This window comes from Glycine soja, chromosome 5 (assembly GCF_004193775.1).
Source record: "Glycine soja cultivar W05 chromosome 5, ASM419377v2, whole genome shotgun sequence".
NCBI lineage: Eukaryota > Viridiplantae > Streptophyta > Magnoliopsida > Fabales > Fabaceae > Glycine > Glycine soja.
The window spans coordinates 40,811,627-40,836,681 of record NC_041006.1 but is presented as its reverse complement, the minus strand read 5'-3'; the positions used below and the strand labels follow the sequence as shown (position 1 = coordinate 40,836,681).

Here is a 25,055-nt window from a genome sequence, read left to right as displayed (position 1 = left end):
AGTGAATTCTTTACATTCCTGAAAAGGTACTCTCTAATAGTTCCTTTAATTTAAGCAAACGAACGTATGGAACCCCATTTTTTTAAGAGCGCGCCTTGTAAAAATTGATAGTGGAAGTAAACTAGGAGGTGTGTGATTCTACCTAATCCAAGCAATTTTGCTCTAATTTATGTAGACATATAAACCCTCTTATTTCATACAATTTAATTAATTCTTTAACTGAAGTTATATGAGAATAAGGTTAGAAAGTACAGAGAAATCCATAGATCAGTATCACACACTCATTGGTATCTATTATTACTAGATAATCCTAGAGTCCTGTAAAAAAAAACAAAACTAGATAATCCTAGAGTAAGGCCTAAAAATAAAGAAACAACAACCAAACAGATTGCAAACAATGCTTTTTTAGGATTTTTTTTTGAAGTCCCCACGCCGTACAAACGGCATTTAGTCCAAAACAGAATAATTGTATAAAAAAAAAGTACTACTATGTTATTAAAATGTGTGTTTTCCCGTTTGCGGTTAACAAAAATTTGTAACAAATACATTCATGTAATGTATGATTGTATAGATGGATAAAAGAAGAAAGAAATTAACGTGAAAGGCATAAATTAAATTTGTGGATACATGGACAAGGAAGCAAAACAGATTGCAACATGACCATCCATTAGTTTCTCCCCGAAGTTAGATCTATTCTTCATATGCTATCTTAGTCTTCTCAAATTAAGTTCCACCTCTCGTTGTCCAGAAAACAAGGATCTTTAATCGTTATTTTCTCTTCATTGTTGTCAATGAGTCTATTGTTCTCATTTTTCCAATCTCTATTGCTACCCTGGCTTTCCCTTCATTCACATTTTGCAGGGCGCTTCTTTCTCATTGCTGGCAAAATGGTATGCATCCTCTTTCTCTATTTAACATACCTGTTCCTGTTTTCTTGAAGACATATGCACCTTCTTCTTACTTTTCTTGAATACATTAGCATTGTATATATGCGTAACATATTCATAAATTAGGATGGGTTTTAGATGTATGGAGATTTCAAGCTTCTGAGATCTTAAAATTCTATCAAATTAGGAGAAGATGATGTGGTGCATGCTCTATAATTGTTATCAAAAGATGATAGCAAGTCATTTTCCTACCTAGCTTTCATCTATGAAATTTATGTTCTAGAGGTTGCATGTGGTTCTTCAAATTCTACGTGTTCTTCTAGCATTTGCCCTTACCATAACATTAAAACTCGCTTTTATCCATTTGGGCTCAGATGAATCACAAAGTTATTACATAGTCCTAGACCACCACATGTCTATGGTTTCTACCAATCTTCATTCAACATATAACCGAATTTTTCAATTTATAGAAAAAAGTTTATAACACTCAATTACGTATTACATGTATATTGGTATGATTCTGATGATCTTTTCTTGTTTGTCTTATATCCATATTTATGGAAATAAAATTCATGTCATAATTTAAAAAATGAACATATATAATTATTTTTTGTAATCGAAAATGATGAGACAGTTATTAATAATTTCAAAAGAGTATTTTATGCAAGAATTAAGTTATTACTTAACAAATTTAAATTTGAATTTTTTAAAGGATAGATCATATAATAATTTTTCCTTTTAGAAAAATTATAACAATCATTGAAATGTTAAATTCGTGACATGAAATTTTGGGGCAGGCAAATGCAGCGTCCGGAATGGCTGTGCACGATGATTGCAAACTGAGGTTTCAAGAGCTTAAATCAAAGAGGAGCTACAGGTTCATTGTGTTCAAAATTGAAGAACAGCAAGTGGTGGTTGAGAAATTAGGGGATCCCACGGAAAGTTATGAGGACTTTATGGCCAGTTTTCCAGCTAATGAATGTCGCTATGCAGTCTATGATTTTGATTTCACAACTGCTGAGAATTGCCAAAAAAGCAAGATCTTCTTCGTTGCATGGTACTTAATTTATATATATACAACTGCATTTGATAAATACCGTTCTGCCTAAACTACTTATCATATGTATATAAAAATCATTATTCTTATTAGGTATATATTACATGCATGGTTCATTTTGTGACCTTACAAATTATGTATATATATTGTTGCAAATTAAGACAAATTGAATCAATGTGCAGGTCACCAGATACCTCAAAGGTGAGGATGAAGATGGTGTATGCAAGTTCCAAGGATAGATTCAAGAGGGAATTGGATGGCATTCAAGTCGATATGCAAGCAACTGATCCAAGTGAGATGAGCTTGGACCTTGTGAAAGCGCGAGCCATCTAAGCCTCCTTTTTTTTTTATTGTTATCTCAGCTTTCCTTCTATGTTATGGATTAATTCAACTATTTGGCATCTTTGGCAGCCATCTTTCTTTGCCTATTGTAGCTTGGATTCAACAAACGGCTAATCCAAAATGACATGTATATGCATCATTCTTCCTTGTACTCGATCAGTTTCCTAGAGATCTTGGATTCATGGCCAGTTTGAAGGGCCATGTGTAGTGGTGGGTTCAAGATTAGTAGAATTTATTGTTATATATAGGTTGTTCGGTTCTCTGCCAAGTTGCCTATCTGACCACTTGGTTTTTCACTTCATGAGGGTGGGATTTGTGCAGTCGTAGCTACTGAAAGAATGATGACACTCATATATGTCAAATGCCTCTTCATTTTTCTGTTCTTGTTGAATAATGTCTCATCATTTTTTATTTCTCTTGTTTGGAAGTAGTAGTATATGGTATACTGGTAGAAATGATGTTGGTAACAAACACAAGAGTTATGTATGTAACCAATACAAATCAATAAATACACGATCGGGTTCACAACACGTGTCATATGACAAAATTAGTTTTATGAGTGCTGAAAACAATTACAGCTAACTGTAATCATATTATGAAAACAAGACAGATATAAAGGTAGAATTTTATGTTTAGCATTATTCTTGATATACCTTTGTTTTTTTCTTTTTATTTTCGTAAAATATAGTGAACTAGCAACTTTAAATTAGTTGCAACTTGCAACCCAAATAAACTATAGAGAATATCTTTTTTTTTAATTTTTTTTTTGTATATATACTTTAACATAGGCAATTAACTAAATGGTTGAAATGTGTATAAAAAATATGTTTTGAACACAATTAACCCACTTACCAAAAAGAAACACACGCACACACAATTTACTTAGATTCTTAAAAAACGTTAAAACTTAAAAGGACCCATTTGTTCTTTCGAAAAAAAAAATTTCCAGACGCCAAACTCTACTAGACTCTTGGAAGACATGCAATAAAATTCAAAGATTTAAAATATTGTTTTCTTGTATATACAGCTTGATAGTACTAATTCTCAATCAATAACAAGAGAATAATTCAATAGTTCCTTCCGAGGGATATAATTTTATTTTATTTTATCTTGTCTTGCAAATATAATAACAGATAATCTTTTAGTCTTTTATTTTTAATTTTTAATTTTTTTAAAAAGCACTCAAACACTAAATCCCATGCAAGGAAATCACAATTTTACTTATTATTTTGTTCTTGAGGTTGGGTATAATATATTTGCAACCAAGGAATAAAAAGTTAAACTTAAAAAATTATAACAAAATACATTATCATCTTATTAAAAATGTTATATATAATTAATTTATTTATCTTATAACAATTATTTTAAAAATTGTAAACACTTTTTTTGTATAATCGGGCCAAGGCCCAAAGGAAAATTTCACAAATTATAAACATTTTTTTTGTAGTTCTAGGTCAAATTGTCCCTCAATCCAGATACTACTAGCTGTGCATAACTTTTACTAGTCTAAGAGAAAATTTTGTACTGTGAGAATTGAACAAGCTAAAAATAGGTTATTTTGTTACATTTGTATGGGTTAAAGTTTAACTAAAAACATTTTAAGTGGATAGGAAATAAACTCTAAAATCATATCATAATATTAAAAATATAAAAATGATTTAATAATAACTTTATAAATAAATAATTTAAAATGCAGTGCACACCTTTCCCCTGTTCTTTTCTAGCCTTCTAGGGTTTAGCGATCAAAACACACTCACCCTCTTCTGTTGTGCTGTGCGCACCTCTCTCTCTCTCTGCAGCGCATGGAGGAAGCTCCGTCTTCAGTTCCGGCGACAGCATCGTGCTGGAGCAACGTGGTCAAGAAGCAACCACCACCACCACCACCGCAGCAGCACACTGAGCGAGTGTTGGTGGAAACCAGCGAATCCCCCAATGCCATCTCCGTTGCCGTCGTGGACGCCAACGCCGTCATCCAATCCGGCGAAAAGCTCCACGGCCTCGCCGACAAGTTCATCTCCATCCCCGAAGTCATGGAGGAAATCCGCGACCCCGTTTCGCGCCACAAACTCTCTTTCCTCCCCTTCACCATCCAAACCATGGAACCCTCCCCCGAATCCATCAACAAAGGTATCCCCAATTTTCCCGAACCCTAAATTTCAACAAACTTTGCTAGTTAATTACTACTATACTATTTCATGTCTCGTTGTTTGTAGCTTCAAATTATGTATTCTTAAAACATTCTTTTTGTAGTTGTTAAATTTGCTAGGGCTACTGGGGACCTACAAACTCTTTCTGATGTTGATATCAAGCTCATAGCTCTGACTTATACTTTGGAGGCTCAAATTCATGGGACAAAACATCTCAGGGAAGCCCCTCCTCCCGTGCAAATGGTCAATGTAAAGAGGTTGCCTGAGAAGGACTTGCCCGGATGGGGTTCTAATGTCCCCAATTTGGATGAGTGGGAGGCATTGGAACAAACCGAGGACGTGTCCAATTCCAATTCCAGGATCCTTCCTTTGCAGGACCTGAGCTTGAACATTGTTTCTCATGATGAGCATTTTGTGGATGGTTCCGTGGAGCGTGCAAGTGAAGCTGATTCAGGGATTCAGGAGGGAGATCAGAATGGTTCGATGAAGCCTAGGAGATATCTGCCGAAGAAAAAGGAGATAAACATCGAGGGGAAGATGATGGTGGCTGATGGAATTGATGCGTCGCAGGGAGAGGTTGATGATAGTGCTGGTGATTGGATGCCAGCTGTCAGTCGGAGTACTCATAGGAGATATCTAAGAAGGAAAGCTAGACGCGAGTATCATGAGTTGTTGTCAAGTAATCAAGATCAGCAACAGTTGGAAGGAAATGTTGATGGTAGTGTTGGTGAAGATGCTAGTGCTTTAAATCAGCCTGCTCATCACAATGAAGAACAACATATTGAAAATGCTGTGACAGAGGATGATAACGTGGTAAAAGAGAACAAAGACAATGAAAGTATCTATGAAATTATGCAGCAAATGAGGCTGCAAGAAGGTTCACTTGAAGTTCTTGATGAGGAAAGTAAACCAAGTTCATCTCCTGAAGAACTCCAGTCAGACAATGCTGGATTGGTGGAAACCGCATCTGATGGCAATGCAACTGTGGTTAATAAACTATGTGACAGTAGGACAGATACAATTGATGGCCAGTCAAATCAACTGGAGATTGCAAGCCAGACAAGTGAAGCTGCTGATTTTTCATATGCAGATGATGATGATAGTGACCAAAGTTGGATGGTTAGGTCTTTGTCTGAATCAAGTGTAGCCTGTATAACTGGTGACTTTGCGATGCAAAATGTTCTTCTACAAATGGGTTTGCGCTTGCTGGCACCTGGAGGAACACAGATACACCAGCTGCACAGGTGATTTTCAGTAGCTTCTTCAATATTTGCTGTTATTACAAATTACCTGTGTCAGTAATCTCTACAATTCCATTCTGTGCAGCATGATATAAAAAATGCATTCTTTGTGCTTATCCTTTAATAATTTGCATTCCAGATGGATTCTCAAGTGTCATGCCTGTAACACTGTTACTGCTGAGATTGGGAGGATTTTTTGTCCCAAATGTGGAAATGGTGGCACCTTAAGGAAGGTAGCAGTCACTGTTAATGAAAATGGAATAGTATTAGCTGCCCGTCGACCAAGAGTTACATTACGTGGCACAAAGGTGAGTATATTCTATACATCAGTTCATTTTTCTCATGCCCTTTTGCTAAAAAAGGTGTGTGGCAAACATTGTGATGCACTAGACTACTAGCTTAAAGTCATTTGGTTTTGTTTTTTAAATTATTGGATCCTTAACTTGATTCATGTGTTACTTGAGTAATAAATAATAGGTTTGGAATCGGAATATGATGCATATGTTACCTTTCCCAGAGATTTATAAGACTTGATGGGAATTTTTATTCCACAAATTTTGATTGATAGGTGTTGATTTTAATTTGTATGAATAATGTATCTCAAGAATCAGTTTGTAAGTGTATTGCCATTCACAAGATGGGATATGTATGCAATTTCCTTGATACACATTTAATTCTTTATCGCTTTTACATGACTCGATGTGCAGTTTTCATTGCCTTTACCCCAAGGTGGGAGGGATGCAGTGACAAAGAACCTCATTCTCCGTGAAGATCAACTTCCCCAAAGGGTACTTTATCCTAAAATGAAGAAAGCCAATAAGCAGGTTGTGTGTGTGTGTCTGTATTTAAACTATTGATAATAGCCAACTGATCCATATCCCTTGGGAATATGGTGTTCTTTCATTTTTATCCCGAGTCAATTTAGTTAGTTTCATACCAACCCGAGCTTACTTAATTACACTTTGTAGGATGATGACTTCTTTACACCAGACAGTGTCTTCAGCCACCACACAGACAAGAAAGCTCCTTTCCAGCCTCCTGTAAGGAAAGCAATGGCAGTTTTCAGTGGGAGGAGAAATCCAAATGACAATCACTACTCACGCTCTAAAGCATAAGTAGTGGATCTCCAAAATTTTGACTGGCTTCTATTCCCCCCTCAATTTTGTTTTTCATTGCTTGACTTTGAAAGTTACCTGGAAATTTGTTTTAAGCTATGACAAACATGATTAAAAAAGCGTGTCTCATTGTCTCTAGATATCTGGAAATCTACGATTTATTTTAGGTGATAGTGAAAGAATTAATTTCATGAGATTGGGTTTCAGTTTGCACCGTTTGTGGCACAAAAGCTATTTTGGTGAAGGCAACCTTAATTTTGAACTTTGCTGATTTCAGTGTTTAGACGACTGTATCGGGTTTGAGTGTTTAAACGGAAGGATGGGGAGCAAATTCTATATTCATTTTTTAGTGTTTCACTTTCAATAGAATACGCTCGCCATTCGTCCTTTAGAAATTGAAAAATGCTATTTTTTTCTTAAAAAATTTCTTATAAAATATTTTTATAAAGATAATATTAAATGAAAAAGTAAGTGAATTTAATCGTATAAATATTAGCACACAAAATGTAGATAGATTTAAAATTATTTAGAGTTCAAGGAAATGTATACATCTTGAAAAAATTATTGAGTTAAAGTATAACTGTGAATTAATTAAGTATTTATGAGATATTAATAAATAAGAATTTTCTTAAAATAATTAATATTAAGTTAAATAATAAAAAATGAATTAAAACTTTTAGAAATGAGTGTTTTTAAGAATATATTTTTTTAACTTCATATCTCTTGTAATATTAATAGTTCCAACTAGAATTTAAATATTTTAAAAAATATTGATAATTAAAAATAACTTAGTATGACAATATATTTATTATAAATTTTAAATATAATTTATAGGTTTAAACATAATTATTTATTATAAATTTTAATTATAATCTAATTTATATATTTAGAAGTACTTATTTATTATAAGTTTTAGTTACCTAAAATAAACATTTTTTTAAGATACCTAAAACAAACATTTATCATGTGCAACACGTGTTAAAATGCTAGTTTGCAATAAACATAATAATGAAGAGAATGAAAAAAAATATATATATACTTCGTTGAAGTGATACTTGGAGTGAGTATTTTTTCTATTTATAGTACTTACTAATCAAGAGTCTTATTTTATTTTTTTTATTTACTATTTGTTTACCTCTAGCTTTATGTATAGGTTACAGATCCTGTATGGACAAGTTTTTTTTTTTTTATAAATATTTAGGAAAAATTAATAAAAAAGAAAAAAGAAATAAATTTCTCTCATAGTCTAAAATTATCTTATAAACAAATTAAAATCAGCTTTTTGGAAAGTTCATTTAACTTTTTTTTACATTGATAATACATAAAAAAAATGTATCCAATTTATATATATATATATATATATATATATATATATATATATATATATATCATAGAATATAAATTTTATTTAAAATATCATATTTTAACATGAAAAGTTAATTTAAATAAAATTTTCATTATATAACTATACATTCATAACACCACAAAAAAACACACTAGTTACTTCAATTTTCATATCCATGAACCAAACAGAGACTTGGTCTAATTTCTGACGTACATTCAAAGTTGAGATGTCTCAACTCAACCACCTTGCAGCCAAGAATCGCAAATTATTATTACGATGTGAATTATTTCCCTTAATTTAGGCAATGGTCCTATTCAGAGAAACAGACATACGATGGATCTAGACATTGAAATTTAAGTGCAACAGTGTACGGCGTGTTTGTCTGTAACACAATCCTTGCGTCAACCACCAGATCTTGATCCGCAAAGTCTTTAGAGATCTCCGACAACCCAAATTTTCAATTTAGATATAAAGTTACTAGAATGGCCATTCATGTTAATGTAATTATAAATGTTACATTCACACCATGTTACTTTTATTACAAAACTTGATACCGAAACAAAAACTTGAAATAGTAGTGGAAATAATGGGAATGGGATGAACAAACCAAATTTGGTTGAGTGCAAAAAGATTCCAACAGCCGCAAAGGGACGTTTGAAGCGTCCAAAAAACCTTAATGACGCGTTTGGTTAAAACAACGTCAACGTGGGTTTGTTTGATCATCGATCAGCTTAATCATGCATTGCCCTGTGCCCATACAACTGTCATTTTCTTATGTTTTGATATGAACATGTAGAATTGAATGGTAAATACTATGAATCCGTCCGGTAGAGTGGAAAGAAACAAAATGAAAGTAAATTAAGATAAAAGTTTTGAATTAAAGTAAAATGTAAAAGTATGGATTTAATTTCAATTTACTGTTTATTCCCTTTTCCGCTATTTTTCTCTGCAAACGAACGGTCCCTGTAAGCCAGACTTTGTGCATAGCCAAAAAGTAAACCTCTGGGCCCAAGAAGAATCACAAAAGGTTCAACATATACAAAAAGAAAAGGAAAAGCCAGTTGTCAACACAATTTGTTTTGCCATTGATTTATCAACTTCTACTAGTCAACCACAGCTATACAAGGATACCTTAACCCTTGCACATTCCCTTTTTCTGAACAATCATTTACAGGTGAGAAATATAATTAAATAGATTAAAATGAAAAGCAGAGCAAGGGAAGGGAAGAAAGAAAAGTAGTTAGAGAAGTATTAATGGTTATAGGTCTGCTTCAGTTGTAGTGTATGTTGAGTTAGTTGAGTATTATTGGCTCAATTATGATGAAAGTGCTAGCTCAGCCCAAGCCAGTGATGATGCCTTTAGCTCCAAATTTATTGTTGTGTCTATTCTGCTCTCCAGAATAGTGCATAATTCACGCATTGATGGACGGACAGAGGGATCAGGACTGATGCAAAGAGTTATCACCTCACATATTGCTTTGAGGTCTTCATATCTAAAATGTTTCAACTCTGGATCCACCACATATGACATTACTTCTGGCATTTCAAGATAGTCCCTAGCCTGCACCACATGAGTTTAACATTAAAGACTTATTAAATAAGTGTTTATCATATAAGTACTTATAGATAAGTTATTTTTACAACAAAGGAGAAAATTTGGATCCATAATGCTCTTTTTAAGTAATGATGCCTTAAAAGAAATTCAAAATTTTAGGAAATTTCTTACCCAATCCACCAAGTACCCTTTGTCCTTGCAGTATGGAGGTCTCCCACTGATTATCTCCAATAGAAGTACTGCAAAAGCATAAATGTTTCCTTTGGTGTCGAGACGGCGCGCTTCAAGAGTGTTTGGTAGAACACAAACAGCACCCTGGCTACTAACATTACCAGAGTTTCTTTCTGATCTTTCAAGAATTGTCTTCCAACTTTCAAAATCAACCAGCTGAAATTTAAGGTTCATTCAAATGAGAAAAAATAATATACAGCAAATAAACATAGGTGCATGTTAAACGACTCTTATCCTCATTTTTCAGTGCAGTAAGATATTTTGCACAATCATAATAGGTATGCTAGAAAGCTTAAACTAGGTTGCATAAACACCTTAGGGGAAAAATCTTCTGTGAGGTAAACGGCATTGGAATTCAATTCTGAGATAGTGAATGGCGGCTCAATTTCAGTGTGCAAATACTTAAGTCCACGTGCAATGCCTATGATAATCTTCATACGCCTTGTCCAAGACAACTGGCAACCTTCTTCATCTGTAGCCATAATTTCAAAATGATTTAAGGTACTGATACACAGGAAAAAAAATACATGTAAACGAGTTAAGAACCGTGGCTTACAACAATGTAGGTGCTCATAAAGTGTCCCATTTGATGCATATTCAAAAACCAGCATCCTTGTAAATGGATTGCTCTCTCTACAATATCCTAGCAGCTTTCCTGTGTTATCATGATTTAACCTTGCCAAGTCTGCCACCTGAAGTGCATCAATAGCAGAAAAATTTAAAGGCTAGTTCAATTATTTGTCTGTCAATTCTTGCACACTGTAAGGATAGGAATGTTCCAATCCATTTACCTCTCTCTGAAAATAGAGCTCAAGGTATCCTGTCCAATTATCTTCCCTAATGCAGAGGGAAATCACAGCAATCTCAGGCCCACCTTTCATTGTACCCTTGTAGACCACACTATCTGGTGAGGACCCAATTATGTTGCTGAAGTCTTCACAGGCCACTTCAAGGTCCTGCCTGTTATACCTCATCACATCCTTCAACATCTCGGAGTCTGCACATTGATAGTATGATATGTTCAAAATACTATACAAAATATCAGTAGTAAATACTAAATACACAGTAAAAAGCAAACAAACACAAACCTATATGTACTGCCATATAATCTTTTCCGCTTGCAGATTTTTTCCAAGGAATAATGATAGATGATTTGTTGTTACACCTCTGAATCGCAGTGAGAATAGCAATAATAAAGAGAGAACCAACCATGGTTCCAGTCACTATTTCTAGAGCCAAAAGCCAAGCAGGTTTTGATGCTTCTTGATGCTTGGTCACATGTTTAGTAGCAGGTTGGTACTTTGGGTTCACTACTGAAGCACCAGCTATTAAATTATAGTTCATTATTAGATGTAAAACAAGCAAGAAACAATTATAGGCAGAGTATATTCGAGTAAAATGAATCAGATGTATATCAGATTCACAAAAGTTTGTATTATCCATCATTGCGTTCTCAACATAATGAAGTCTAGACTAATAAGCACATTTCATCTCTTCTGTACAAGTCAAATTTATGATATGTTGATGAAGACACATCCTAACTGATGCCTTAAATTTTAAATGCAAAAAATATCATGTCTTACATACCACATTGCACCGAAGTCCGCTGTTTTATGTCTTTGATATGGAGACAATTTCCTTGAAAGCTTGATCTGCATGATAAAGTTTATGTTTTATAAGAAAAGAGGTTGACTATAATGCCAACTTAACAAGAAGATCAATAGAGTACCTTGGAAGATATGCCAAGCATTTGGGTATGCTACCAACAAAAAAGTTACATGAAAAATCTGCAACTTTTAACTGAGACGAACGACAGAAGCCAGTTAAATTCACACCCGAGGCATACCTGAACAAATAATAGGAAAAATACGAGTCAGATTAATAATATCCAAATTTCGATTGTGTAACTTGGTATTTTATACTTAACGGGTGAGCTTGACAATGCTTTCTAGATACAACAATTTTAATGTCAAAGGTGATTTAAGTCTTCTTAACTATATATATCCTTATCCCAATGACTTGCTTCCTGAGCTCAATGAAAATTTGACAATTGTAGCAATGATAAATTATCATATCACATGTCTCACATGCAAAAATTACTGTATTCCCTTATAGTAAACATAAAAGATAATGCAAGAAACTATGTCTTGTTTGCTTTAGTAGACACAAATGAAACTGGTAAATGACATTTGAAGAAAACAGAAATTTGAATCCTACCAATTGTATGCAGACCAAAATGAAGCCTATAGACTAACCCATCTCACCATGGTAATCTACCATAGATATAAGAGTCCTACAGGCCTACACTTTATAGCATGTACTGTAGTCATAGAGAAAGAAGAGTTTTATCAATCAGATGAGAAAAGACTACCTGAATGATGATGATGAATTAGTAAACAAACTACACTAATTCATTTCAGAAAATTTTACTCACATCCCATGCATATTTGAAGAAAAATTTGAACTTCCACCACCAGGAAGAGATCCTTGAAGCTTATTCCTATCCAGCCGAAGCTCTTGAAGGTATTTCAATTTTCCTAGTTCTGGAGGTAGCCTACCAGTCAACCCATTGGACTGCAGGTTTCTGCAAGAATGCAATGGAATTGAAAACACTAGTCCATCAAAATAATTTATTTAAGAGTCGACAATTCTGGAAGAGCAAATTAATTAATAATTTCCTTTTACATTTTCATAACTTGGGTCAAATTTCCAATCTCTGGAGGAATTGGTCCAGTTAACTGATTCATTCCCAAATCCAACACCTTGAGAGATTTCAACATGCCCAATTCTTTAGGTATTACTCCAATGAGACTGTTGCCATGCAAGATCCTACAACAATAAGAACCAAAAGTTAGTTACATCGATGATAATTAATTCCAGTTCAATAAGTCGTGGTAATAACACTGAATCACTAATTAAATGAAGCTAGGTTTGCAGAATGATGTATAGGAGAAACAAGGAACATACAGTTCTTGTAAGTAGGTGATTTTCCCAAATTCTGGAGCAAGAAATCCCCTTAATGAAGCCCCAGATAAGTTACTGCAAAAAAGGATTCCACTCTGTCGTATTAGAAATGTGCTATCTTAGAAATGTATGTCATTAATTTACTGTCTCAGCCATGAAGCATGTTACATTGCAGGACAGGACAAAATATACACCCCCAAAGAAATATATTAAATGCTAAATGGATCCATGGTATTTTAAATCTTACAGCTTGATCACATGATCTCGAGTTGCAGTGCAAGAAACACCATTCCAGTCACAAAGATCTGAATCCAAAGTATTCCAATTGGACAAAACCATATGTGGATCTTCATACACAGCTTCCTTGAAAGTTTTAAGTGCCAAAACTGTACAGAAAAAATATTTCTACAACTCAAAAAATAATAACAACAAAACACAAGGCTAATGCTTCATTGCTGTGAATGTATACGATAGTTAGCCAAGGCAAAAGTACAAGGAGAAAGAAAAACAATTATTCGATCTCAAAACTTTCAAGTTCACCCAAGAACCAAAAATGGCAAACTTTGCTACATGGTGATATCATGATACTATACACATCAGACTAGAACTCAAAGGAGATCATTGACTAGTAAGAGCCAAAAGATCATCAGATTAACCATTGTGGTGCTTTCTTTGTCTCTTCCCAGCATTCAAACAGAAGTCAAAACAAGTACATAATCGAGATCTGAGAGAGAAAGTGAATACTTAGTCATGATTCTCACCTTCATTTTTAGGGACCATGACAGAAGCCACAAAAGAGAGCATGGAAACCAAAGCAAGAAACAAAAATGAAGTATATAACTTCATTTTCCTCCCAAAATTTTCTACCCACTATGTTGCTTCTGCTTCTTCCTTGTTAGTCACCCTCCAAGGTGTTCTTTCCAACAAAAGTAGAACTCAGCAAATAAAAAAATGATGTTATGAAACTGAATTTCCCAGAACTTGCTGGGATTTATATCATGAAAAAAAGTACAAACTTGGCCAAGTTGAGAGGTTCTGAAAATGCACACTACTGATAGAGTTTTAAATGGTGGATTTGAGAAGTGGTAATGGAATGAGGGAGAGGTGAAAGAGGGTGACACTGACACTGCACTAGACTATAAGTCTGAAGACAACCCAGAAGAGGATGAAACTTGGATTCAAAGAGAGATTATCCAAGTTTGGATTTTGATGGCACACTTGGGCTGATGAAAAAGAAGGGCCTTTTATTTTGAATTACGTTTAAAATGGCGGTTTATGGAAGCTTTTAATGTAAAAATTCTCTGTTTTTGTGTGGTGTGCTCTTAGGACTTGGACTGTGCTTCTTTGTTTCAAAATCAAAGAAATTGGAGTGATTAGTGTGTGTAACAGGGATTAATTGGTGATTGTGATGCTGCACATTGCTTCTTTTTTTTTTTTTTCTCTTTCTTTTTCCATAATGAGAGGTGCTGATTGCTATGCATATATTGTCTCTTCAATGTCGTGACACGAGAAGTTGGTAATCGCGTATTTCTCGTCCTTAGTCAAAGTCAAAGCCTCAAAGGTTGTTCAAATCGAGATTAACTTACAGTTGGACAATTGGTAATAAGGAGAGAAGGTTTTGTTAATCTGTCCTCCGAGAGTGCTGGTTAACAAATTAAAAAAAATTATTGTATAAATTATAAGAGAATATAAAAAAATGATAAGTAATATATAATTTTTCATCTTTAATATTTTTTTCTTTTTTTTTTACAGTAATTATTTCTCTTTAATTGAACAGCTTTTGTCACTTTAATTTATCTTGAGAGATAAAATTGGATTTTACATTTTCTTTTGTTTCCACACAATAGTATTTATTTATTTTTTCTTCCCATCTCACTCTTTTAAAGTCAAATGTAATAGTTTTTCTTCAAATTATATTGTTTTTGTCACTAATTTATCCATAAGGATAAACATAAATTAAACTAAACTAAATTTTATATTTTCTCTCAATTCTCTATGGCTATTCTTCTTTAAAAACAATCATATTCAAGACATAGTTGAATATTAAATGTGGACACTAAACCCAATTCCATATTTTCAATTTTAGAAAAATTAAATAAAGTAATTTATAAATGAAATTTTTATTTTCCCTTATTTATGGTTCTAACATATTTTAAATATTGATCATTATGATGTAAAAAAAAAAAAACAGTGACCATTATAGAAAAAGAATTTACAACATGTCACTATAAACTACAAAAGTAGCTTTATATTGCTGTAATCTTCATTGACATGAAACTTAAACCTAAGTGGATCACACTAGTACCTTGCATGTGAAGCTCTTATGGTCTCATATCATTGACAAAAGAGGATAAATGGAGGAGAAAAAGAGAGGGGAAAAAAGAGTGGGAGGGAAAAAGAGAGAAAGAGGGAGAGATAGTAATAACAAAATTAAACATAAAAAAATGTTAGATTGATTTTGATCCATTAAGTGTTAATTACATTTGAATTTGAAAATAGAAGAAGATGGATAAAATCGATGAACTATATGATTCAATTTTTATTTTGTTTCAACAACCGGACATATTAAAAATGGAAAACTCTGCTAGGGTTTCCAATTCTCCATGTAATAAGGCATCAAACAAGGAGGAAGATATGTTGGATCGTAGCAAGAAAAAAGTTAAAACGTGGAACATGGAGATTGTAGAGAGTGGTGAGAACAATGGTCAAGAACAGTCTTACCAGGATATACTGCTAGGGGCCGAAGGTGAGGATGATGGTGGTTAAAGTTTAAATATTATTAGGTAAGCCAGTTCAATATCTTACACATGAGAATGCAAATTCAGATTTCAAATTCTAGACAAATAACGTCTGTTAATTAAGAGATTTCATAACTATTGTGTTTAATCCAATAAAATATAATTTCATATGCAGTTCACAATAAATTAAATACACAAGGATGTTTTGTAAAACAGTAATGACATTTCTACATGTAAATAAAATAATGAAGTAATTAGGAATATACTATTGAAATTTGAAACAACTGATTGATGTCGTACTTTTGTAAAAAGAATCATGTATAAATATACGAGTAAAATTGATGAATATTTTGATACTACACACTAATATTATATGATATAAAAAAATTTGTATTTGAAGTAAATAATAAAAATGAGGTGAGTTTGATGTTTTATGACTTTTGTCGCCAAGCTCTCGAGTAATCATAATAGATATCGCGATTTATCGTAATAAAACAAACAAATAAATAAAGACAAAATCACTTGAATTGATTTTTGGCACAACTTAAATTTACTCGCCAACCCCGGCGTTTAATCTCAATCACATTTCTCTAATTAATAAATATTTTTTTAGTGATCTAATTGATAAATATAATGATTAATTAATGAGTAGAATAATATATGTCATTTTCTAAAAAAACAGAAACAATTAAGTAATTTTTTAGTAAATTCGCTCTTATTGAATACAGGAAGAAGTATGTGATATATAGTAATTTTTAAATCACCTATAGTTTTTCTTTTCAACATATTATTACAAAAGTAATACTTAAAAATGTTATAATTTCTTTAACAAAAATTGATCTCTTTTTCCTTAACTAGTTAATGTGAACGTAATAACAACAACTGTCCTGCATGCGAAAAGTTATTTTGAATAATTTTTTTTTTATTAAAGAATACTATTACTAGCTAAAAATTAATGATTTAAATTGTACGGCTGATGTTTAGTTATGCGATTTATTAGTTAAGTGAAAGTGCTTTTTTCAAATAAGAAAGGAAATGCTTCCGAAACTCTACATTTCACATTTGTTATCCATCCAAAACCATTTCTTTTCTAATTTCTGTTTTTGATTAATTAATAAGCCATTCATGCATTATATTGTCCTGCATTTGCGGGTGAATTTATCTTATTATTTTCTTCCATATCTTCATGTTTATGTTCATATATCTGCTTACTTTAAGTTCGTTTGTTCTATCATTATAAAATCAATTTTCATATTTTTTCAATGAAAAATGCATTCCCGATACAACTTGTCTCTCGTTATTTTCATAATCAATTTTACTCAAACGTGAAATCAAACAGGCAATCGTCTTTTTATTTTTTACAGCTTAATTTCCATAATTTTTTTTTTTGAAAGGCAAGAAATGTCCATAATTAAATGCCAAACTTAGTAAACATGAAATTATTTTTATTTGACTTTTTGTATTAATGGTATATCGAAGTCTATTTATAATGATAAGGGGTAACAAAAGACAAATGGAGATATTGTTTAAGTTAGAGGGCCCTCACCAAAAGTGCTTCCAAGCAAGACCCTCTTAAAAAGGTTGGAGTATATTTAAAGGAAGAAGGAACCTAATGATATTGAACCAGATTGCGCAATAAGGCGCCTTCAAAACCCAGTTAAGCTTACGAATATGAGCAAATAAAATAAACAAAAATATGAGAAAATGAATATAAATGCTGTACACGTATTTTTTTAATTGTATTTGAAGTCAGCTAATTGATTAGCTATCAAGTATTGGAGATGTAGCATAAAGACAGGTTGGGTCATGTATTGCTAGAACTTTTATAATCTGAGATGGTTTTTTGTTTTAGCTTTTGTCAAAGTTCCATCTACATCCATGTTTGGAGTTTGGGGCTTCCTTTCACCTGGCACGAAGAATCCCCCATGTGCGTGCTTTTCATTGGTTCCCCCACATGCATATTTCTTTATTCAAATATACTCTCTTCCACAAGAAAGAGAAAGAGAAATTCCTCTACGTACTTACTTTCCCTGTTCCTTGTTAGGTTTCTTCATTTATTTGGTTGCCATTGTCCCATCAATGCCTCCCTTATCATTTTTCTCTCTCTTTGCTTTTGTGTAATCTAACAATTTTTACAAACTTTCCTAAAGGTAGTCCGTGAATCAACGTAGTGTATCATGTAGTATGGTTAGCAATAATCATGATCAAAGGTTTATCCTTAAGTATGTGTGTATAGCCGGATATCTACTAAGAAAAAGAGTTGCCCCATGAAAGTTATCACTAAGTAATAAGTTAAAGAGCATATAGAGAGGAGATTAATTAAAGTGCCACGGGAAAGTTAAGTGATTGATAGAGAAGAGTCCTAAAGTTGGCCCTACTAATATAATTCTTGCAAATAGTAAATTTTGTAATTAATGTGCAAAATTTCTTCCCATGCGACATTATCATGTTTCCCGAACACTAATTGAGGCGACATAATATGTTGGGGACAGTGCTTCTTAATTCTTATTCTTATTGTGAGACCAATTTTATTTATTTTTATTGATAAATAGTAATTATTAGAATTGTTATTTTTCTCACCAGGAGATTTAAATATGCCCCTCTTCTCTTCTTTCGTTTTCCTTTCATTACTAAATCAATTTTATATCTTTCAATTTTAGTTTGTTTCCTTGCTTTTTAATTTGTTTCTGCTCAACAATGTTTTTTTCCCTTAGGAAGTTAGTTTATCTGTCCAATTCGTAATCAAAATTGATTCAAGAGCAAGGAATTGGAAGTTTGGTTGGACACACGGATATATAACATAGGCTAATTTTGGAAAGTAAGAGCACTATCAAATGGGTGAGCTTAAAAGTAGCTTACGGCAACTATTTTTGGGTTTTCAAGTCAAATTATCTCCCTTACTTTCAAAAATCCCATTGCTTTAAAATTGCCAAAATCACAGATATGTTACTTCACGCTCAAGCATGCTTTAGGACCTTTCTTTTTCCTTCGCTACGGCCGAGAATTCAGGTTTGGTTATAAGCAATGTAGTACCTTCAATTTTACTAGAAGATTAAATAGATTATCCTCTTTAAGTGCTTAATTTGGTCACATTCTTTTACCATTTTGTTATGTGAAAATAGTTAATACACTTCAGTCACGATATTATTTAATTATAAATCACTATATATAATAAATTTATTAATTTTTATAATATTTACGTTAAAAATCATATGAATAAAAATTTTATATTGGTTGATTGTGTATGTAAATTAAATTTTTTTATTATTACAATTTGTTTATATTGGTCAAGGAAAATTTACCTTAATTCTACACAGTGCGCTAAAATAATTACTCTAAGCGATACTTCACTCTTAAGCTCTTTAATACCGACACGAGATTAAAGAAACTGTATGATTAGTGACTGAGGTCAATACATTGATTTTTTATTATTCCCACATGCATCATATTGATAGGCTTAAGAGTAGTTAATCGTAAAAATAGTTAGATTTACCTTAAGATAAAGCTACTTCTGTTCGTTGTTATAATGCATAACCACCTAACAGTATCCTTTTATTTATTTTTTTGGGTCCATATGATTATAGCATCCTTAGTAATCTGCTCTCCATCCCATATTTGGGCCAAAGTCCACTGGGCTAACACACACAAATTGTTGTTCTTATAGATTTTTCTTAGACCCCACTTCAAGTAAGCAAACAAAAATAAAAGAAAAATATTTGACCGAATTTTTATAAAATTATTTTCATTTTTTTACTATTTTTATAACTCATTTATACTAAAAATTAATTTAGGAAAGATTTAAAATCATTTATTCTCTAAAATAATGGATAAATAAAAAATGGTCGGAGATCAAAAGTACAAGACAAAACATATAAAAAAAACGTTTAAAATTAACATATAAATATGGTCGGAGATCAAAAGTATGTATAAAGCAAAACATGATTTTTAAAAGAATACATTTTATAATTGTAACAAAATAAATAATCACTTTTATTTTTCTTAAACTCTCTAAATAGAAACTAGTTAGCTTTTTATATATATTTGAATTATTTTTTTAAAAAAATGTAAGCAAATGAGTCCTTAATATATTTCAAGAATAATGATTCTCTCACATCCTTCTCCTTCTGTATATGGAATGTGAAATGTATAAATTAAATGAGATGTATGTAAGTGAAATTATCTTACATACCTATTGTCTTAAGATTTTATGTTTAGATTGGATATAATATCGTATTTATTTGTGTGATTTATTATTCAAGACCTATTAATAGAGACTGATATATAATATATAACATGATTTCAAGGAAAAGGATTTGTTCCTTATTCGATATCTTGAGAAAGTTTGTTGATGTGGTTGGTAGTCTCATATATGTAATGACATATATGTACATGTCAATGAACAAATCAATGGAGATTATTTGGCCATCTTCAAGCACAGAATTTTTGTCGCATTGGTGTTTTTTCACATCCGTAACTAATAAACAAAATTATTTATATTGAGGTTTTATTTTGAGAGCAATATTGGATGTAATTCATAGATTGAAAATCCAATTTAATTAACATAACAACTAAAATGAACATTAAAATAAATAAAAAGGATTTTATTTTTTAATTAGCAAATCCTACTTTATGAGTGCAGACAAACAATTAAAATGTGGTTTAGAGTAGTCAAAAACATAGAGCTGCGGTTAATAGTTTCAATTTTTTCTAATACTAGTATAGAGTAAGACCTTTTCTAGTCCTTTGGTACGATGATCCATTCCACTTTATGAGTCATAAATAGAAGTGATAAAACATATTAGGCGCAGATAAGTGAAAGGTGAGTTGATGTCTCGATAAAAACGTGTGAATGAGTGTGACCAAGTATATCAGCAGCCTCGGTTATATATTATTATAACAACATAATGACATTAGAATTTATGTCCACTTTCATTTGTTCTCAACATAAGATCGATTCTCTGTTTTGATTTATTTTAATTTCCAACTTAATACTTATCAAATGATTTGGCATATCATTGTCTTTTTTACGGCGCCACTTGATAGAAATAATGTCTATTCCTAGGGGCCTTGCCCAATTAAACCAAGGAATATAATGGAACACTCTTACCAATTAATTTATGTTTATGTATATCTCTTAATTAGTTTATGAATATATCGCGAGAGAGTTTAATTTGTTGTTTGCTTCTATCCACCATTTTATTATATATACAAAGTCAGTTTCATCCATCGCGATATATATCCCTATTATTCCTCAAGTTTATAGCTCAACAACTGTTATTACTGTTTCTTTGCGTGTCTTTTGTGGAATTGCATTTCAAGACAACAATTTGCCAAAAATTTAAGAGCATCAAAGGTATGTATATACTACATATAGATGATTCTTGCATGTATATGTATAGCGTAATATTGCTTGTCAGAATTAATGCATGTCAATTGTCATTGCCACCTAATATAATCCGGGCTTCGAATCCACAATATAAGATTTTCGACATGAACTTTCTTTTAATTAATTGATTTGTTAGAAATACAAATACATATACAGACACATTTTGATTGATTCGGTGGAATATGTCCCTGTACATACAATACTCTATTATTAATTGCATGCCTGGGAGTTGAGACATGTCATATGTGCCTGTTTTATGATTATTGTATTGAATGTGACGTTATGCAAACAATACGCATATGAATGACTCGCATTAATAAACCAATAAAAAGGACATATGTTTAAAAAGAAACATATAAAATACTACTAGTATATAATAATTAATAATTATCCATATTGTAGCGAAATCCATATTAATCGTAATTAATATTTGTTGAGCAAACTCGATGACACCAGCCTTGTTTTTGTAATGAAATAGGCCAGAGGGAAAAGAGAAGAAGGAGGAAATTACATCAAAATAGAAGTTAATGGCTTATAGTGTGTTTGAATACCTGTTCACTTCAGTTGAATAGAGACATAAATTCACATTGGAAGTACATTAACAAGGGGAAATAGAAGTTCAAACATATAAACAATCACACACTTAGATGATTTAGATTTTACGTGACTTAATTAAGTTTGTCTTATTTTGTTTAAAAAAAAAAGGGAGTTTATCTTACCACTTTCTACCATAACACGGATCCTCTCTATAGTAGTCTCTCTCGTCATCTCTCTTGTTTCCTTTTTTTTCTTCTTCTAACTTTTAACTTCTCATTTCTCTATTTTCTCTCCTCTTTTTCTCTTTATTTTCCCCTCCTATTGCAGAGGTAGAACATGGAGAGGATCCATTTTCTATCATATATTTTAGCACTTGTGATGAAAATGGCACATGTTTGATTAAGCTTATAAAATTGACTTGTAATCCTTTTATAATTTTTTTCAATAAAATTTGTATATGATGAATGCTAACTTAATAAGCATCATGTTGAAGCTTATTTATTTCACTAATATCAAATAAGATTTCATGAATATCCTTTAAAAAAATTTGCAACTACTCATTGTATCAAATGCTTATAATATATAAAGCTCTTATATTTAACACGTTTTTATTAAATATGTTTACCTTATGTACGATAATGATAATTGATAATTTAGAGTAACCAATAACAAGCTTTTATCTATTCCTGAACAAAATTCGGTTCACTTCTTCCTTAGCTCCTTTAAAGTGTGGTGTAGTAACTGCCAATGTTAAGATTATAATAATACACAGAAACATACACAACAACAGATTATAAGAAATTATTAAAATTTTAATTATTAGTTTTTTTAATTAATATAATTGTAACTCTATCCTTTATCGTGTAAGATGCCTCAACATTTTAGAAAAAGTCAAATCCCTTCCTTCATGAAATTACGCTGACTGAACCAATTCAAGGTATATTATTGGCTATGATGCAAGCAATGCCTTTTGGTTCAGTGCTAATTATCATAACGCATATTATAATTCACCTAATGACACCCATTTAGCTCCCAAAGTAAAGAGGAGCTATACCGGATAATGATTTAATTATGGTGTAGCCGATAAGTATACAATAAAAAATGATTTATCTCTTTATGATGGTGACATCAACTGCCACAGCCGACCAATTTTTTAACAGATAACTACACAAGCAATGTCTGCACTAGAATGACATCAACGACCATTATAATTGGAAATGAACTAGGTTCATTTGAAAAGTAGTTTTTAGTTTTTAATCCTATCTATTCCTTCAAAGTTTTCAGCTAATGCCATGAAATGGAAAGCCTTTTTGATAAGTGCATGCTTAGTTATAATATTTTTCAAATGAAAGTCAGAGCACATATATAAACTAACTCATCTGTATAATTATGCAGCGTTGGCTGCTCCCTGCTTTATTTAAAAATCCGTTGGTGTTTTCCACGCCCTATCCAATGCCTAAAACGTGCTCCATTGGGATATGACGACTTTCCATTTCTTTATGTTCCTCCCAAGTACTCTCTCTGTGTATATTCCTTTCTATAACCCTTTGTCCCTTCAGCTAACTCCACTTTACCGAATTTGGCACCCAATTATTTTGATTCACCTCAAAAATGGGGCATAGCATACATTATATTAAGTTGGTACTAATGTCAATGAACGTTGATGTTTTTTTTGGAAACTCGGATCTCTTCTGACTAAGAATTAAGGACTCATATCTTGAAATACTGAATTTTATTTAAAAGATTAACTTTCCTTATTAATGTTATTTCATATATACACATTTGGTAATCAAAACCTTAATGGCATACTTGAGAGATATGATGATCAGTCAATCACACGACACTATGTTGTTAAAGAATGTTTTTATGATAGTGCTTAAATAAACAAAATTATAATTTGATGAAAAATCATTTATTACATTTAAAAATACAGTAATATATAACTTAATGGTTATTTTTTAAATAATGAAAACAATAAACCGTGTCAGAGACACATTCATTCTTGTAAAAATCATAGTTCGTTAGAAAGTTTAAGAGGACAGATGACTTTCCATTAACAATGTCACGGGTGGGATGAAAAAGCTTTTCAACTTTATAGTCCAATCATGAGAAAAAGCTTTCATGAGTGTTTTATGATAACTGTTCCGTTTTCCATTAGATTAAATTTAATCCTCGAAAGGTAGATTAGTGCTCGATCCACATATAGCATGATTGTAACAGCCAAAACAAAGACATAAATAATATGGTATTAGTATATAGCACTTAAGATGAAACTGGCCTGGTTAATTAATTAATCCAGGGGGGTTAATCCACATCATAAATTTTTCTTTGCAGTTATTAATTAATTATAAGTCCATCTTCCACGAGTGCTGTTATATTGAATAGAATTATCTCCAAAAAGGTGCTTCAAAGAAACTGCCAACTTGGTAGGACCAGGTAGGCATATAAATATAAGTTGCCCCAAGACCATTTCCTCATTCCACATACTCACAACAGAACATTAAGTCCAATTCTCTCAAACACTACAAACAATGGCCAAGGTTTACCCTCAGATACCTACATCTCCTGATCAGACTCAGTGTCTCACCACCAAAAGAGAAACATACACTCTATGGTTGAAATCACTTGTCTTCCACTCCAATGGTTGCACTGTCTATGACTCTAATGGTGACATAGTTTATCGAGTTGATAACTATGACAGAAAGGGAAGAAGAGAAGTTAATCTCATGGATCTACGAGGCAAAGTTCTCTGCACCATAAAGAAGGTACAAATTTGTTAAATGGCACATTCAATATATATGCTAATAATCTTTCAATTAAATTATTGTATGACTTGATCATAGGATTAATAATTGACCTCTTCCTTTTTATATTATTCAGAGATTACTAGCTCTTGGATGCTGGGAAGGCCACAGGTGCATCAGTTCTGATTTTGGTACACAGGAACAACCATGGTTTCAAGTTAAAAGATGTAATCAAATGATCAAAGGGAAAGTGACTTGCCAAATTTCTGTGGGGAGCCAAAAATACAGCATAGTGAGAATAAGTGGCAAAGCAGAAGCATTTAAGATCGTAAACATAGATGGACAAATAGTTGCCGAGGCAAAGCAAAAACACTCACCCACAGGAGTTGTACTGAGTAACGATGTTCTAACGTTGGATTTGGCTGCTGGCACAGATCATTCCCTTATGATGGCTTTAGTCACAGTATATGGATTGATATGCGGTATAATGTAAAAAAAAAAAAAGAAAAACAAACAAACTTGCTGGTTGGTCCATTCCATATGAGATACACACAATTCATTCGGTGACTGACTCCTATGTTATTCACATGATTCACTTTGTAAATTTTCTGAGTGACAAGTTTTGTAATCAGATTTTTGCTTAATTAGTTTGTATAAAGATTTTGAGCTTCGTCAGGATCGTAGAGATATATCTATGTATACATATATATTTGTTTACAGAGGAAACAAGATACAATTTATTGTACATTCGATCTTTGGAATTTTA

General features: G+C 32.2%; 4 protein-coding genes across 4 annotated transcripts; 3 read left to right on the top strand and 1 right to left on the bottom strand.

Moving 5' to 3' along the window:
• The first annotated feature begins 61 nt into the window (after window positions 1–61).
• LOC114413365 (actin-depolymerizing factor 7-like) lies at window positions 62–2,670 on the top strand. The gene is made up of 3 exons (XM_028377719.1): window positions 62–890; window positions 1,685–1,944; window positions 2,127–2,670. The coding sequence occupies exons 1-3, from the start codon at window positions 792–794 to the stop codon at window positions 2,275–2,277; spliced, it is 510 nt and encodes a 169-aa protein (XP_028233520.1). The 5' UTR covers window positions 62–791; the 3' UTR covers window positions 2,278–2,670.
• Window positions 2,671–3,990: 1,320 nt separating this feature from the next.
• Window positions 3,991–7,002, top strand: LOC114413363 (RNA-binding protein NOB1-like). Its single transcript, XM_028377717.1, has 5 exons — window positions 3,991–4,413; window positions 4,537–5,677; window positions 5,814–5,982; window positions 6,382–6,498; window positions 6,643–7,002. Exons 1-5 carry the CDS (start codon window positions 4,089–4,091, stop codon window positions 6,787–6,789), a joined length of 1,899 nt encoding a protein of 632 aa, XP_028233518.1. The 5' UTR covers window positions 3,991–4,088; the 3' UTR covers window positions 6,790–7,002.
• A 2,148-nt stretch (window positions 7,003–9,150) lies between these two features.
• LOC114413362 (probable LRR receptor-like serine/threonine-protein kinase At1g63430) lies at window positions 9,151–14,330 on the bottom strand. Its single transcript, XM_028377716.1, has 13 exons — window positions 13,646–14,330; window positions 13,132–13,270; window positions 12,888–12,959; window positions 12,606–12,749; window positions 12,355–12,504; window positions 11,650–11,766; window positions 11,508–11,572; window positions 11,009–11,245; window positions 10,712–10,917; window positions 10,477–10,612; window positions 10,235–10,392; window positions 9,861–10,076; window positions 9,151–9,695 (listed from the first exon to the last, which is right to left on the bottom strand). The coding sequence occupies exons 1-13, from the start codon at window positions 13,728–13,730 to the stop codon at window positions 9,450–9,452; spliced, it is 1,971 nt and encodes a 656-aa protein (XP_028233517.1). The 5' UTR covers window positions 13,731–14,330; the 3' UTR covers window positions 9,151–9,449.
• A 6,541-nt stretch (window positions 14,331–20,871) lies between these two features.
• LOC114413361 (protein LURP-one-related 4-like) lies at window positions 20,872–25,055 on the top strand. The gene is made up of 3 exons (XM_028377715.1): window positions 20,872–20,975; window positions 23,880–24,310; window positions 24,426–25,055. The coding sequence occupies exons 2-3, from the start codon at window positions 24,077–24,079 to the stop codon at window positions 24,780–24,782; spliced, it is 591 nt and encodes a 196-aa protein (XP_028233516.1). The 5' UTR covers window positions 20,872–20,975; window positions 23,880–24,076; the 3' UTR covers window positions 24,783–25,055.